Source organism: Lotus japonicus, chromosome 2 (assembly GCF_012489685.1).
Source record: "Lotus japonicus ecotype B-129 chromosome 2, LjGifu_v1.2".
Taxonomy (NCBI): domain Eukaryota; kingdom Viridiplantae; phylum Streptophyta; class Magnoliopsida; order Fabales; family Fabaceae; genus Lotus; species Lotus japonicus.
The window spans coordinates 50,383,811-50,401,667 of record NC_080042.1 but is presented as its reverse complement, the minus strand read 5'-3'; the positions used below and the strand labels follow the sequence as shown (position 1 = coordinate 50,401,667).

The window sequence follows — 17,857 nt, the reverse complement described above, 5'->3', positions numbered from 1 at the left end:
TCATCATCATAATCAATATCAAAGTAAAGCATAAGTCGAATTTATCGACGCCTATCATGCAATCTTAGCTAATATGTAAGTTGCCCTAACCTCGAGTTGCTCCAGCCTCGTGGTCTAAGTTTCCTTCACACAATTGCTCTGAGAAACCCAAAGTTCCTTCAACTGAACCTCGGAGAAACAAAGCAGAAATCCAAACAAAATCGATTAGCTCGATCACAATACAACTCATTAACGATAGACAAAGCATCGAAGCTTCAGAATACAACAATCGAGTACGAAAAGACAAGTTTTCGCAAACGAAAAACTCCCCCCCCCACACAAACATGGTCTCGGCCACTATGCACAATTAGGTGGCCCGATTTTTCTTCGATCTACTTTAACTACAAGGTAGTTTTAGGGTAAAACTAGAGTAAAGAAACTGTCGGAAAAAATTTCGGACAACCGGGTCAAAATACGGCTATTCAGGGGCGTTTTGGTCCAAAATAAAAGCTCAAAAACTCAAAGTTAAAACTTCGGAAAACAAATTTGATAGCGATGTTCCTAACGACATTTGTCACAACTAATCCTAAAGGCACGAAGTCGGATTGCGACTTTTCGACATTAAAGTTTCGAAATGTGCGCAAAAAGGGTTTTGAATCAATTTTTCAGATCCTTGACAACTCGATCAAAATCGGCGAATATCGGCGAGTGTTCTAGGCTCTTGGGCAAGTACAGAAGATATCCCAAGCGAAAAATCAAGAAAAACTGATAGTTTTACGAAAAGCTCGAAACTTTGAGCACAGAAACAGCTAAAGAAACGCAGTAGAAACGATGATCAGAGGTAAGAATCAAGCTAGTTACCTCGATACCTTGAAGTAGGGACGAACTGCGCGAAGATCGGTTAAGTTTCGGCGAAAATCTCCTCTCCCCCTTTCTCTCCTCAACTCGCGGCCAACAATGGGAATAATGGGAGATATTTTGATTTTTTTACTATTTATAGGAAGGTGAAATCGCGGGAAAATGAAAATTTCGCGATTCCGATTTTTGCAGCACATTCATCGATGAATTCTAAGAGAGATTCTGGCGACAGAATTCCAGAACTCAAAACAAATCTCCAACATTTGGGAAAAACGATCCCTAAAACCCCAAAAGCGGTGTAAGTTAATCTGTCCCGAAAAACTACTTTTTGCTGTGAAGGTCAGACGACAAAACTTCGTTCTGAAGAAAGATTGGAAACATTGAAAAAAATCTAACAACACGGACGGAAACTTCGTTAAAAGCTCCGAATAGAAAAAGTCTTCATTCAGTGATTGAATTTAGGGTTTCGAAGCAAAGAAATTAGCGTCGTCGGACTTCCGAGAAGTGAATACTATCGTGCGTACAGTCCAGGGTTCCGAAATGAAACACTGGTCGAAGGAAAAATAAAGAGAACTTTTTATTTTCCCAAGGATTTGAAATCTCACTTAAACGTTGCTTTAAAAGCGAAATTAACCTATTCTGGACACTCTCGCCATAAGGCAGGTGTGCAGACGACTCGCACTAACTCCTAAAACGACTATAAAACATTCCTCAAGCAATTCCTGAACTTTCGTCTCCATTAATCTTTCCCAAACAGCAAACTCCTGTCACGCTTACACTAATTCTACGCGTGAGTCGGAAATTAACTAGTTCTGTAAATCCAAGTCTTACAGTAGGGCAATACCACGTCAGGTGGAGGTCCGGTTCCATCATGTCCTTAGGGAAGCTAATTCTGTAGCGGATAGTTTAGCTAGTTCTGCACATGTATTTGGGTTTGGGACTCAGTTGTTACAGTTTCCTTTGGCAGAATGCCGTCCTCTCTTGTACCAGGATGTCGACGAGGCTTTAGCCTCTCTTCGTGCTCCTGTAGTTTAGCGTTCTTTCGCCTTCGGGGCCTTGCTCCACCATGTTACCAAAAAAAATATAATTGTTTGAAAAAGTTTATAACTATGCAATTAAAATTAACTATGCAATTAAAATTAATTCGATCATTATACTTTGAATGCATTATTTCACGAGTTTTTAACTTTAATATCATAGCACTATTTCTCTGGCTCATAAAGCAATATAACAATCTAGAGAAAAAGTGTTTTTTTATGCTAAGAACTTAAAAAGTAAAGTTACATATATAAGAATTACTTCTTATTTTTAAGAACTAAAAACTCCACGTTAGTCGATCATCTTCAATGTTTAAGAACTTGGTTCTTAGTTCTTAACTTCAGAAATCACCTCTAAAAACTAACATTGAAGATGTTCTAATACTTAAGAACTTAATTCTTAGTTCTTAACCTAAAAATTTATTGATGAAGTTGCTGTTAGTATTGGTTCCTTTTTATTTGGTATGATTTGTCCACCACTAACTTCTACGTAACCGTTTTGATTAGGTATAAAATTAAATATTTATAATTAAACTTATCCGCATGATAATAAAATAACTCTAATTTTATTATACATTTAACGTTTTATGTATATGGTCAGTTTATTGGTAAGGTGCACTACTAATTTTCTTAAAGTTATTTGCTTTAAGTCTTTAACCATTTTGGGGCAATTAAAAATAACAATAATTTGGTCCACCAGTTGTGCGCTATTTATATGTGAGAGTGGAGTAGTAGTGAGTGATGGTTTTTAATAAAAAAGTTTAAAACTTCAGGTGCTACAAGAAGAGAGTTTCACTACGTTAATTCGAAATTGGTTTGGATTCAATAAATTTTTAGTCCCTGAACTTTGGGGAAATTTGGTTTCCATCACTATATTATAACTTTAGTTGTTTTCATCCTAAACTTGATAAATCTATTGGTTTTCGTCTTTTAACCATGTTGACCACTTAGGTGGCATAGCAACGTGTAAGTCTTAATATAAGGAGGAGAAGGTGATTAATTAGTTTGGTTTACAAATCTTAGTGTCACTTAACTTCATGTCCATCCAATCCATTCATAAGAAAATTCATCCACCCACATAAGAAATTAATATAAATAGATGGATTACAATCTATTCATTTAAATTTAGCTTGAAAAACCTATAATCAACCGATATGAGTTGTAAGTCTTCATTTCAAGGTTTTCTGGCCGATTTTACAGTGCATGTCTAATTTAGGATAGATTTTAGGGTTTTGATCCAATTTTAGGGTTTTAGGGTCAATTTAAATTTTTTTCGATCAATTTTAGGTTTTCAAGATGATCTAGTAGCGATCCATCCATTACAACTCATATCCAAATTCATCATATCCATCCATTTGCCACCCTAACACTTAAGTAGCAGGGAGAAAGAAACTTGAAATAATACATGAAAGTTGGTATGTTTATCTAATTAGCCTTTTCAAATTCCATTATCCAATTGAGAAATTGATGAGTACAAGCCTCAACGATGTTGAGCCAAAGTCTTGAATTTTAAGCACAAAGCATCATGAATTCCAAGAATAGTTGATTATTTGATGTATTATGTGACCTAAAAAGTTTATGGTTATGCGAATGCATCACTCTCTTTAAAATGAGTCTTAGGAATTGGCAAACAAAAGAAACATCTTGGGGCTATACAAGTATACACATAGAGTAATGAGAACACAAAGATATTTGTGGAGGCCAAGCTCAGGCGAGTTCATAGAAAAAAAAAATAATGTTCATATCAAACTATCTTCCAACGGCTACAGTAAAAAAGGTACGACATGACATATAAATAAAATTTAATTTGAAGACTAATGATTATTTTTGTAGTTGGGGAACTTACATGATAGGTAATGGAGTAAATAAGACAAAACGACTATGGTGTTCTTTATTTACACACACTTTGACTTAGTTCTTAAGCCTCGGCATCTTGGGGGGTTTGTGGATGGGATGGGCGATGTTTGTGGGTGTAGGCTGAGGCACAGTTTTCCTTAATGCTTAAAGCTTGGAGTCTTGGGGGCTTGTGGACCGGGTAGGCGATCCCATCCTCTGGTGACTCAACCTCATTATTTAGGGCGACCTATCCTTTAATGTACTCTTATAAGATCAATTGTATTTAGGAGTACTTATTATGGTAGAACGGGCGGATACTTACCAGGCATGATGTTTCTTCCTGGGTTATTTAGTCCTTCCTTATGGCAAGTGCTTCTATGTATGCATGGCTAAATACTCCATGTAGAATTAAGTAATCCTAATGCCTCTACTAGGAGCGCACTAAAGCTAATTCACTTTTATTGATTCCATTATTAACTTCCCCCACCAAGTATAGATTAATTACAAGGAATATGGCTAAATACTCCACGTAGAATTAAGCGCATAAATTAAAGGTAAACACAATGTAAAACTGAATTATAAATATAACATATATAATAAATGGGTTTTGAATCATATCCTGCATCGCTATCACGATATCATATAACATAACAGAAGCAGATAAATCCCAGTAGCTATAACCATCTCACAAAAATCGGGAATGATCTTTGTAACATCCCGATCTGACGACTGGTCTCACGGTAACAACACGAGTCTTTTCAGTGGGCTTTGTCTTCACTCGTGCACTTCCCGGGAAAACTTTCCAGGAGGTCACCCATCATAATATTGCTCCAAGGCAAGCACACTTAACCTAGGAGTTTTTATGAGTTGGGCTCCCGAAAAGAAGATGCATCTTGTTGTCATGAGTAGTACCAATCAAATCTTTTATGCCCTCCTCAACTGTATAGTCCATCCCTATACAGTCTCGGAATACCTCTTGTTCGGGTGTGAGATCGGTTCATTCATGTGCCCCTCCGTCTAGAAGCCTGCCAGGAGCCGCTCCTTGTTCGTGCCTCACTGCACCGGCGATCACTCCCCGCCCTCGTCGGCCCCGGGCGTCACAGGCCCACCAGCTTCCGCTTGGTTCGTCCCCGAACCACACCGTACTGGGTGAGGTCGACTCTGATACCATTTGTAACATCCTGATCTGACGACTGACCTCACGGTAACAACATGAGTCTTTTCAGTGGTTGGTGGGAGGAGAAAGTGTTTCCGGTGGGTTGGTGGGAGAAGAATGGTGGTCCGGTGGGTTTCTGAGTTCGATTCGAGAGAGAAGAATGGTGGTCTGGTGGGTTGGAGTTCTGGCTGAGAGAAGAAGAGGGTTGGCTGGGTCTGTGAGGTTTAGGGTTTGTGAAAGAGTGAAAGGGAAAGTGGAAATTTGTGGCATGGGATAGGTTTTTCACATCAGTTATTATTTCACTGATGTGGAAATATAGTTCAACAAAATTTCAAAACTGCCACCGTGTTTATATTTCACATTAGGTATTATTTCCACTGATGTGAAAACTCTTGAGTAACTATTTTTCACATCAGGTATTTCCTCTAATGATGTGAAAACCCATCAGCAAAGTTCATTATAATTTCAAAATTGCCACCGTGTTATATTTCACCTCAGGTATTTGATCAACTCATGTAAAAACCTTGTTCTGAAATGTATATTTTCTAGTAGTGCAATAGTCATCCCTACCTTGAATCGGAGTAAACATACTCACTGGTCTTCTTAAATCTGTTAGTGACCTTCTTCCTTTTCCCTCAAAACAACCTCCACCATAACTACCAATTCCGCCCTTCACTAATCAATCTTCCCATCTCCATGATTAGGATGTTCTGTTGGTCTGAGATATTATATAACCTTCTCAAATTGTCCCCCCGAGGCCCTCCATCCAACCAGTTGTCGGTCCAAAACATAATTTCATTTCCTTCCCTGATGCTTCTACCAATGCCCTCCTCAAACCACTCTCCCTCCAACTCCTTATAGCATAGAAAATGGTGGTCGTCTTTCCACCAAATATAGGCCCCATCGCTGCATTTAGCCTTTAGAATTATAAACCACATATTTTTGCTTTCTATTATTAGCCTCCCTCTCCAATTTCCAAGCAATGCTTTATTGAAGCTATCCAGATTCCTCACCCCAAAACCACCATCTTCCTTTGCCCTGAAAACCTTATCGCACCTTACCCATGGATTTTTGTTGTCACCTTCCGCGCCTCCCCAAAGGAAATCCTTCTTAATTCTTTTGCATTTTTGAAGGACCCTTGAAGACATTCTACATAAAGAAAGATAATATAAAGGAAGTGATGAAAAGACACTTTTAATCAAACACATACTACCTCCAATATATAAAGTCTTGCGACTCCAACTAGACAACTTTTTTCGAAGCTTTAATATATCGCAAAACGACAATCTTCTCGGGTTTCCTCCAACCAGATGCCAAGATATACAAATGGAGTAGACATAATACCCATTCATCTAGAGTCCCTTGCCTTAGAGTTGTGTGAGCCAGATCACGTTCAAAGCCCTCCACCTATTCCTTCTCTCTTTTGCACAAATCCTTGCTCCATGTGAGATTCCACAACCGTTTTCCATCAAGCTAGGAACCCATGTCTTTCTGATTGACACTCAGCTATTTCTGATTAGATAACCTGATGAAAAGTCTATTGTAAATGTTTACAAGTGGTTCCCCTATCACCCAAGGGTCATGCCAAAAGCTTACCATCCTTCCATCTCCAAATTTCCTTCTTAATTATGGCATTGTCAAAACATCTAGCAGCCAGTGCTACCCAAATATTTGAATGAAGTATTTAATTTGCTACCCTGCATGCAGTTCAACATATCAACCAGTGTCTGTGAGTGAATTGATAGTCATACAACATATCAACCAGAGGCAAGTTAGAACCACTGCATGATGCATTTTAAAGCGAAAACTTTTTGCAATGTGGCCTCCCCTGCAAATAAGGTGTCATCTACAAATTCTAAAACTGAGATATCGACATCATTATTATCCCCATAATGATACCCTTCAAATTTGTGGAGCTGGACTCATTCAAGCTCTCCGCCCCAATAAGGTATTGAATCGTTTCATCGGAGACCCCTTTCCATTCCAAACTCCCCACTAGGATTCCCATTAACGAGTACTGATACCCTTGCAAATTCTAAGCAACCTTTGATCCACTCAAATCCAGCTCACTGAATTCGTTATCCGCGTAGTATTAGTTAGCAAATTAACATGTAAATATAAAGGTCGTGTTTCGGTACGTTAAACGTACAAGACTTCAAAACACCCGACTTTGGTGTATATTAAAAATATAACCATAAGAAAATATAACCATAAGAAAACATAACCAATAGCTAGAGAAAACACATTGTTTCGTGCAATTCAATCATATGTCAAACACTACTTGAGGTGAGTGCGCTTGTTATTCGTAAAATTAGTATATGATCAAGTGGTCCAAGACTAACGTTTTGTTTTGTCTTTGGGACACATTATATAATATTTGTACTGTAATTGGTCTGGAATATGCTGGAATTAGTGCCGAAATTTATGACAAAGATTACGGTACTCGAGTTGCGTGGATGTTAGAGTTTCATAATTTATTTGAAATTTAAGTACAGCTCAATTTGCAGAATTTAACTATTTGAGAAAGAATTTGTGTAAATAATTCGTCCCAAATGATAGTTAAGTAATAAGAATGGTGTAACATATGAGTTTTGAAGAGAAGTTCCAGAGATCAATCTTTAAAGAGTTTTAATTTATTTTTGATGTACCCAAAATAAATCATATCACCAAATTTTATTTTATTTTTTCATTTTAATAATTTTGATTCAATTATTTAATTTTGGTAAATTAAGAACAATTTATTGTTTTTTTTTGTTGCTGTACTGTGTTGAGATATAACATGCATCCGAACATTTTCTTCACGGTTTTACCAACCGAGTTTAGGTAGATCGAACACCTTGCTTAATATATCATTGGCTTGCCAAAAACAAAGCCTTGCTTATGCTTATATATATATTCTCCAAGAACATGCCCATGTAACCTACAATATTTGACAACATATTTTATTCTTCAAGAACATTCTTGGAAATCTAGATGCGTAGCACTTGTAGGGTACCAGACTCATAAGCATATTTGATGTTCTCATATAACCAAACAAAAAGAAAGAGGCGTGTTCCAACTACAATTTTAAGCCTGTCATTATTGTTACAATTAAAGTTCATTGAAATTTTGATAGCACATGTTATATTCTAGCTGTATGTGGGGACTCTACCCTGCCAGCGCTAGGGTTGGTGCCACAACTTGCAGCTGCACGCTCGAGTCTTGACTTTATTTTTTAAGTTCTCAATGTTTCCATTATAATAGAAAGCATATTCCTTTGCACCTCAAAATTGACCCTATAAATAATTTTATTTTGGTCATGGCATCATGAATAAAGAATATAACTGATCAATATTTTTAAGCAGGCTGATTATATGTGCAGTCAATTAAAAATTTGAAAATAAAAATGAATGAATAAGACATCAAAATTCATATTGCAATTTGCGACACCTGCAAGGCTGCAACACGCTTTAACACTTTCACGTTAATATTATTTACATTTTTTTTTATAGATCGTACACATGTAAGAATTTTGTAAAAGGATAATGAGAGGTAATAATTAACTAGATGCATTTGAATATTTCCATTTGAATTCTGCTTTGTCTTGCCACAATTTTAATTTCAATCTGGGATTTCTATCCGCCAAATGGGCGATAATGAAAGTTAGTGATTACAACTTTGTTCATCATGCGCAATTTGCAAATCTGAACTCAACCTGCATTGAATTTTGGAAGTAAAACCTGCAATGTATTATTATTTATTGAATATATATTTGTCTTCTTCATGCCCTTGATTGTGATTATCTCAAGTTATCATCATGTAATTACAGGCATATAATTAAATTTCATTACACGTCAACTTTGTTGGATGATTATCGCTGATAATACTGATCATTATCAGTTAATTATTTTATTTCGCCGTACGTGATAATCAGAACTCAGAAGTATCCTACATTAATATAATTGTTTTCTCCTTCAATTTTGGGTAGTTTTCAATTTGGTTTGAAATTAAGTGTGGTTGATGACAACTGTCACATATTTTCTGTTGGAAGAAATCTTGAGGTACGAATATGAAACCAATGTATTCAAATCCAACAACAATTGTAGCCGAGGCTTTGTTGTCCTGACAATGACTGAATTTGAAAATTGAAACAATGCTAGTCCTATCACAACTTAGCTCTCACTTTAAGTACATCGATGTCCATTTTCTCTTCTCTTCTGTCCAATTTTATTTCTTTTTAATTTTCTCGTCACATTGATCATATTATCCAATTTTATTTATTATGATGGAAAATGAGAGGAAGAGAGAAGTGAGTAGGAAAACAACATGAAAAGGGAATCTTTTCACTTTGTTTGAGCGTGAAATATGGAAGGAAGGAAGGACGAATTAGTTGGCTTCAATTAAAGAAGTGTCTTCTATATATATTCTTTTGCTGATCAAAAAACAAAACCAATAATGATTTATGTGCATACAGTTCCAGCCATCCATCGACCAATGCAGATTGAGGTGATTAAAAACTGTACAGTATGCAGAGTATATAAAAAAAAATTGACAACTTGAAATTTCTGTAAAAATTGCTACAAAATTGGACATTTATTTTGCAAGTTAGACATTTCTTTTATTTTCTTCTTTTACACATTGTAATTAATTTTAAATATTTATTTTAAAAATCACTTTGAATTTTAATTAATTTAAAATAATTTTACGTAAAATGGTAGAAAATTAATTAATTTTCTATCACACTTTATTTGTTTTCATTAGCTTTTCCTTTTTCCTTCTCTCTTGTTAAAATCATCTCATCTCATTTAATTTTAAAATACATTTTTTTTCATTTTCATTTTCTTTCCTTTCATTTTACTTTTGGTGTTTTTTTATAGTTTTGATACATTCACATCACATTTTCTTTCTCAATCTCATTTATTCTATTTTTTCTTTTGTAATAGATGTTTAATTTTTTTTCTCTATGTTTTTATCATTCATTACATGATTTTTTTCTTCTTCCTTTCTCATTCTATATATAATTTGTTGAATATCTGCACGATGATACAGATGTTAATATTCTAGGCCAGGAGTCAAGCCCCACTATAAAAGGCTTGACTCCAAATGAATGAAACAGGTTCTCTTGATTTTTTATTCATCGTGTATACGACGCTAAACCTTAGGGGATAAACCCTTGATCGAGAGGTCAGGTGTCGTGTGAACATTTTCCCATTTCATGTATGCTATGCTTGCTTATAACGTTTCTCAAAATATTTAATTTCTTGGCTTAAATACTCTAGAGGTCCCTGAAATTGTCTGCCGTACGAAAATAAGTACCTGAATTTTTTTTTTCCGATTCCGAATCCCTGAAATTTTTTTTTAATCAGAATAAGTCCCTACTTGTGTTTCCAGCCTATGTGGCACAATTTTTGCTGAGTCATTTATTCCACGTGGCTTTTCTATTTTTTCTAAATACACATTGATTAAAAAAATAAAATTAAACACGTAAATTTAAAATTAAAATCTTTTTAGAGATTTAGGGTTAATTAGATTTAGGGATTTATGGTTAATTAGATTTAGGGTTAATTAGGTTAACAAGATTTTAATTTTAAATTTAAACATTTAAATTTAAAATTAAAATCTTTTTAGGGATTTAGGGTTAATTAGATTTATGGTTAATTAGGTTAATAAGATTTTAATTTTAAATTTAAATGTTTAATTTTATTTTTTTAATCCATGTGTATTTAAAAAAATTGAAAAGCCACGTGGAATAAATGACTCAGCAAAAATTGAGCCACATAGACTGGAAACACGAGTAGGGACTTATTCTGATTAAAAAAAATTTCTAGGGATTCGGAATCGGAAAAAAAAATTTCAGAGACTTATTTTCGTATGACAGAATATTTAAACCTAATTTCTTTGAGCTTTTTCCCCTGATCACTTTTCCCTTCCACTTGTTTGGAAGATAATAATAGTACTAGTAGTAGTAGTACCTTTTTCACATTAATATATTTATTGTTTCCATGATAATGCCTCTTCGTCGAAGCCAGTATTGTTTTCCAGAACATCCAGTTCTAAATTTTGCGGGCACTAAAAATCCACTGAAGTTACGACCCAAAAACATGCAAGACAATTTTACTCAGTGTAATTGTAGGCCCACGTCGTACTACGTTACCTACTCCAATAGCTTTCAAAATTCAACTCCAATTTTAAATTAATTCACCACTGTAAAATGTAAATTACTTTTACGCGCACTTTCTACTTTTATACTATTTGATACATTATTATATTGATATGTATGATGAGTGATGACTTGTTTTTTAATCTTTTATCTTTTATCTTTACTCACTAACTCTTCTTATTTAACAATTTTATATTTTGTCGAGCACAACTGTTCAGTTAGAAAATAACTTTAGCATTTTATTAATGGTGTGACTTGCCTCCATGGTATTTTACTATTTTATGATGCTTTGTCATCGTGGATGTGATTATGTGAATAAATAACAAGTATTCTTCTTTTTCATTTTTCTTATCCTTGTTATTAAGAATAACCTTATTATTGTTTAAAAAAAAAGAATAACCTTATGATTAAAAACACTTCTTTTAAATAGCAGTATTTTTTTCTTCAAGTATGAATTTTTTATTGAGATATTCTTTAATTTGAAAAATACACAACGATAGGCAGCTGACACGCGTAGAAACAAAAATGTAAAACATCGTTGACTTCATTTTATTGTTTTAGGCTAGGCATGAGTTTTGCATTTTCTAACATTTTTTTCTTTCAAACACAGTGTTTACGCAATTGACAACAATGTCTAATTTTTATAATTCAATTTAGGGTTAATCGTCTACTTGGTCCCTGTCTTTGTCTCGCCGTCTGAAATTAGTCCCTTCAATTTAGGGTTAATCGTTTACTTGGTTCCGGGGAGGGACTAATTTCAGACGGCGAGACAAAGACAGAATCAAGTAGACGATTAACCCTTCAATTTATGTGACAATATAATGAAAATTTTCGTTTGAACCACAAGTTGATTAGAGTTTTGGTTGCATGAAATTAAAGTATACAAATCCACATTCATGAAATTATGTCCTTGAGGTTTTGAAACTAAATTAAGTGGGTAGACCTGTTGAAAAATTATTTTTCCTGTACATTAAACTCTCTATTAAATGCTTAAGCAATGCAATTATCTATCATTTATGCTAGACATGTCGGTAACAAGTGTTGGAGTTTTTTTTTTTACTTAGTTTTTATAAAAAAAATTGTTTTATAAACTGCCTTTAATTAGATAAATTCTAAACATATATACCTTGCTATCATCTTTTTTAACGTTACCTGCAGTCACATTTAACTATTTGCAAAGAAAACAATCTAACAACATTAATTTTTTTTCTTATATTTACCCTTCTCGGTAACAATCATATTCGAGTCAGAAACATCTACTTATAATAAGGTTATCTTTTCTAGCGAAATTTGTTTCATCCACAAAACACAAACTCAAGATTTTATTTAAGGGAAATCACCACTTTAATTAACCACGCGTTGATAACAACATATTTTTTTACCACCTCTGTATCTGCATTTATATCAACTAATTACACACCATAAATAAGATTTCCGAATACAAACTATACATACAGTATTATTTGCGGAAAAATTCATAAAAATGTAAAGGGTGGTATCTAAATTAATGCAGAAAAATCAATTGGGAGTCAAAATCTCATAATTTGCAAATATTGACCAAAATCACTTCCATTGCGGACGCGTCATTTTCAAACAAAGAAAACAGATAAGCAGCCGAGATTATCTAACAAAATGAGGTGCTTTGAACGTAATAGCTGCAATATACACTTGGCCTACCACAGCCTAGCACTATATATAGTTAGCCACCAAACTAATTTCATCACTTCAACCCATTATACGTTGTTTCCATTCTCATTTTTCTGGAAGCTCATGCTTTTTCTTCTTTCTTTTCTTCTCTGCTGAATTCAAGTAACTTGAATTTTCATGTAATGTTTCCTTCCCAGCTGGATTAGGTGGCCAATGATTTTCTGGGTTTTGTTTGTATGAGTTTCATGAGTGTTTGATGTCTTTCTTTCTTTTATGATTTTCAAGTTTTTAATGATAGGCTCTTCATATCTTCATGTGGATCTAAGAACAGTATGAATCAGATTGATTGCTGGGGTATGTAACATTTATGGCTTTAGACAAAATAATAAATGTTGATACTATTATCAAAAAAAAATGTTGATACTGTTCCTGGAGAAGGTGAGAAGGAGTGAAGGACTTAAATTAATTCCTTTATAATAATGCTTAATGGTCCTTGTCTGTTGTTTCTGTCCATTAATTTCTGGGGAGGGAAAAAGGACAACGAGTTCACCTACTTTGATAATTATGGATGACATGATGAACCTTACTTAAGGAATGAAGAGTTCTTAGCTAGGAAAAAGATGTCTCCATATTCATTGATTTGCTCCCCTTGTTATTGAGCATTGCTCTTTAGATTTGTTTAAAGGAGTTCATACCAAAGACAGGAAAATTATTTCTCAGAAAAGAAAAAAAGTGCCCTCTGAAGTAAGTAAGTACATGTGGGCAAGATTTAACTGATAGGCATAGCTGATGCATAGTTCTTGCTCAACCATCTAATTTTTCTGTTCTCTATGTAATTTGGTTCTTGATTTTGCAACCCTTTTAATCAGCTTTACTTGTTTGTTCCTTTAAGCTTGCTGATTAGAAATTTAGAATATCAGATCCTCTGTTCAAATCCCTGATTTGTCTCCTAATATTATGGAGTGTGATGCTGTCTTAAACTCTTAATTTTTCCATTAGTAATATTTTGTATCATTGCATTTATTGTGTCTGAATTTCAAATTATATGTAATTGTCATTCTGACTGTAAGAGAAAACTGTCTATATCATTGTAATATTTACCATTCAAATCAATAAGAATCAGTTCTTACAATTTGATTGTGATCTGATGTAACTGATTTTGCAAAGTGGAAAGCACTTTGTTAAGGGAGTCTTCTCTTATCACTGAATCTTAATCTACCTTTTCAGGTCTAGCATGGAAAACAACTTTGTAATTGAAATTACAGAACAAAGATCTCCTGAAGTTCCATCTCTGATCCAATACATCTCATCATGTGATGTTGATGGTTTTGACACTTTCGGCTCTTCACTTCCCAGCCCAGCTAACAAAGTAAGACTCATATTTAAAGATTCCTTTACTAATTCAACAAAAATGCTTCGAAATTTATTATTTTCATGTTTTCATACTTTCTAACGGTAAATGAAACCAAACAGGCCTTAGAATGCATGTATTATTTTAAATTCTTTGGGATTTTACAAATTTCATGTTTCGTGGTTATGATTTTTGTCATATAAGCAAAATCTTAGAGTGTTCTCATGTTTGATATAGGGACATGAAGCAACCTCACCAGGAAGAAAGCATGATGAACCTTTAGTGATCAAACATCAAAGGAAGCCTTCTGTCAGCATGCCACTATCTTCTGAAGAAATTCAGCTTCAGCAAACTAGCAACAAAAAAGTGTATTTTAGCGGCGAAACCGTGGTTCCAATTCCCTCAACTGAGCCAGGAACTGCAGGTTCTCTGCCTCCACACTCATCAAAGTGTTACTCTCAACCAATGCCAAAAGGTTCTGCTTACCCAGAGGGAGCTACTAATAATAGTGCCAAAATTTCCAACCATGCTGGCATCAAAATGTTCAGGGATAAGAGGTTTGATTCTTTCAAAACATGGTCTGGGACACTTGAGAGACAGTTGACAATGCTACGCGGAAAGACGCCTGAAGATTCTGCAGAAGATGGCAACAGCTCCAAGAGGAGTACTATTGATAGGCCTTTACCGGTTGACCGATATTTCGATGCATTGGAAGGTCCAGAGTTAGAAACTCTTAGGGTATGTGAATATCTTTACCAACTTAAATTCAATTATTAACATGTTTGGAAGGTTTTCTAGAATTGATTCTAGAGTCAAAATTAATTATAGGGAGAAGGGTTTGTTTAACTAGCTTTAAAGGTGCCCGAATTGATTTTGAGAAATAATAAGCAGATCCAAAATATTAGTATATGTTAAAAATAACCCACCAAATCATAGGCAATGCAATTTTTGGTAATCCCATAATAAGCATCCATTTTATGAAGATCATGTATATTCTGTATATAAATAGTATCACACCACATTCTCAGTGTTAATTGAAACTCATGTAATTGTATATTAGTAACCATTTTTGGTTTAAATCTTGCGGTATATATATATTCAATAATCTAGAGTAAGGGGTAAGCTGTCCCAATATCTTTTACATACACAATAGAATCCTTGAAGTCTTGAACCAAAACCTTATTTAAGTTGAACCAAATTTATTCCTACCCTGAGTATGGAACCATGTTTGGAAATCCTTATAGAATTGATTCTGAAGCCATAATCAACTGTGTGAAGCAGCCTCTATAAGTAGCTTATGTTCTAAGAATTGATTATGGGATAAGAGAAGTTTATCCAAATATGCTATGAATCAATAATCTATAAGTAGACATCTTCTATTTGCATCAAACTCAACAACATCATATTTTACTTATTGATGATTGTAACATATTTGGACATGTTTTGTTTTTCTCATCCAGTCCTCAGAAGAGATTGTGCTTCCAGATGACAGTCGATGGCCATTTCTTCTCCGGTTTCCAGTTTCATCTTTCGGTATCTGCCTTGGAGTTAGCAGCCAAGCCATTCTCTGGAAAACTTTAGCCACATCCCCTTCCACTGAGTTTCTCCACATAAGCCTCAAAGTGAACCTAATCTTGTGGATCATCTCGGTTGCTCTTATCACGACCGTTTTCGCCATATACACTCTTAAAATCATTCTCTACTTCGAGGCGGTTCGTCGCGAGTACTACCACCCTATCCGTGTCAACTTCTTCTTCGCCCCGTGGATAGCTCTCTTGTTCTTGGCTATGGGGGTTCCACCATCATTCACCAAAGTCCTTCACCACTCCCTTTGGTACATTCTAATGACACCAATTTTCTGCCTTGAGCTTAAGATCTATGGACAGTGGATGTCTGGGGGCCAAAGGAGGCTTTCAAAGGTGGCGAACCCTTCAAATCATTTATCAATTGTTGGAAACTTTGTGGGGGCTTTATTTGGAGCTTCTATAGGTCTAAAAGAAGGGCCTATCTTCTTCTTTGCTGTTGGGTTGGCTCATTACACTGTGTTGTTTGTTACTCTCTACCAGAGACTTCCCACAAATGAGACCCTCCCTAAAGAGCTCCATCCAGTGTTCTTTCTCTTTGTTGCAGCACCTAGTGTTGCTTCAATGGCTTGGGCTAAGATTCAGGGCTCTTTCGATTATGGATCGCGGATCGCCTATTTCATTGCCCTTTTCCTTTATTTCTCGCTGGTAAGTTTTTATTTATTGTTGTTTAGCTTCCATATGTAGTTGAGATTCAGCCCTTATCGTTTCAAAGAGTCTCTTTCTAATATCAGAAATTCAGAATTACTTAGTAGTTTCATTTTCATATGCTTTTGCAGGCTGTCCGGATCAATTTTTTCAGAGGATTCAAGTAAGTTTCATCCAGAATCTCTTATATTGTCTAGTGCATGTCTAAAAATCCTTCTACAGTTGATTCTAAAATCAGAATTAATTCTCTGGAGAAGCTACTCACTGTACCTTCTGAGTTTCAGAATTGATTGAGTAATTAGAAGCTGATCGAAAAATGCTATTACTCAAATTTCGTATAATACTAATGAGATTTCTAACAAGCATATTTGATTTTATTATGCAGATTTTCTCTTGCTTGGTGGGCCTATACATTTCCAATGACTGGTGCAGCAATTGCAACTATAAGATACTCAAATCAAGTCCCAAATGTGGTTACCAAGACACTGTGTGTTGTTCTAGCTCTCATATCCACTCTCATTGTAACAGCACTGCTTGTGTCAACCATTTTGCATGCCTTTGTGTTCCGGGACCTCTTCCCCAATGACATTGCCATTGCAATCAGTGATAGGAAGAGAAAGCCACATAAGAAGTGGTTAGGCTTTAGACATGGGAGCCAAGATGCCAAAGAGATTGAGAATTTCTTGAAGTTTGTGAACCCAGATGAGATTAATTTAGAAGATATTACCCCAGTACCTCACTCCAGTGAGTCAGGGAATTCACCGTGTGTCTGAGACTCTGAGTGCATATTTGGATACATGGTAAAAAATCACCGTGAAAGCAAAATTATGGTGAAGCGAATTTTCTTGTATTTGTGAGCATGGTATTGAGTCTTTCAAAAGAAAAAGAAGATTATGAGTGTCTTGTGCCTAATAATCTTCAGTAGTCAAGCATGTGAGGAACAAAAGTAGGAGTTTTGATTGTTCCAGTGACCATGTGTAGTTAGTAGAATGTGAGTTTGTGTATGATGTGCCTGTTTTTGTAAAAACCGTTCCCATCTTAATATTTTGTAAAATAAGAGTGTATAAAGTATGAGTAAATTATCAGTATCAATTGAATTTGATACTGTACTTGATAAGCCGTGGATGTCCTATAAATAAGGTGCTTTTTGGATCTGAGATTTTATTCAGTAACAGGATCTAATCACAGATGATAAGAAATACTTCTGAAGCATAATTTATACACCCTTCAAATACAACAATGGCATCTCTACACTAAGGAATCAGTAAAGTTTCTGAGTTTCTAATTAATCATAGCTTTACACATTTTGGTAGTTAATAAGTTATCATCCTATAGTATATCTTCATTTTATGATATCTACCTCCAAATCATGTGTAGACATTAGAGTTTCACATCCTCTCGGATATTCCTCTTTTTCTTTTGGTCAAAATACCTTCATTGAAATGGGCTGAGCCCAAGAAGTAGTTCCAACGAAAAAACTGATTCTAAGGCCCATAAGATATTGACAAAAAAGAGGCCCATATGATCAGCCTCAGCCTAAACAGTACTAGGCCTGCCAGCAGTTTCAAACTAGTAACTACAATCACTTCAAAGTACACTATTAACCTTTTATTAGGCTTTTGA

At 35.0% G+C, this 17,857-nt stretch overlaps 1 protein-coding gene across 4 annotated transcripts; it reads left to right on the top strand.

Annotated features, from left to right (window-relative positions):
* Nucleotides 1-12,675: 12,675 nt before the first annotated feature.
* Nucleotides 12,676-17,351, top strand: LOC130738223 (S-type anion channel SLAH2). Of its 4 annotated transcripts, none has more exons than XM_057590157.1 (6): nt 12,676-12,831; nt 13,880-14,021; nt 14,241-14,741; nt 15,464-16,234; nt 16,366-16,397; nt 16,620-17,351. In XM_057590157.1, coding segments are annotated over exons 1-6 (1,836 nt in total). In that variant the 5' UTR covers nt 12,676-12,829; the 3' UTR covers nt 17,008-17,351. The 4 variants fall into 4 exon arrangements, with proteins under 4 accessions (XP_057446140.1, XP_057446141.1, XP_057446143.1 ...); XM_057590158.1 differs by having other exon boundaries at nt 12,728-13,006; XM_057590160.1 differs by lacking the exon at nt 12,676-12,831 and adding an exon at nt 13,025-13,396.
* The last annotated feature ends 506 nt before the right edge of the window (nt 17,352-17,857 follow it).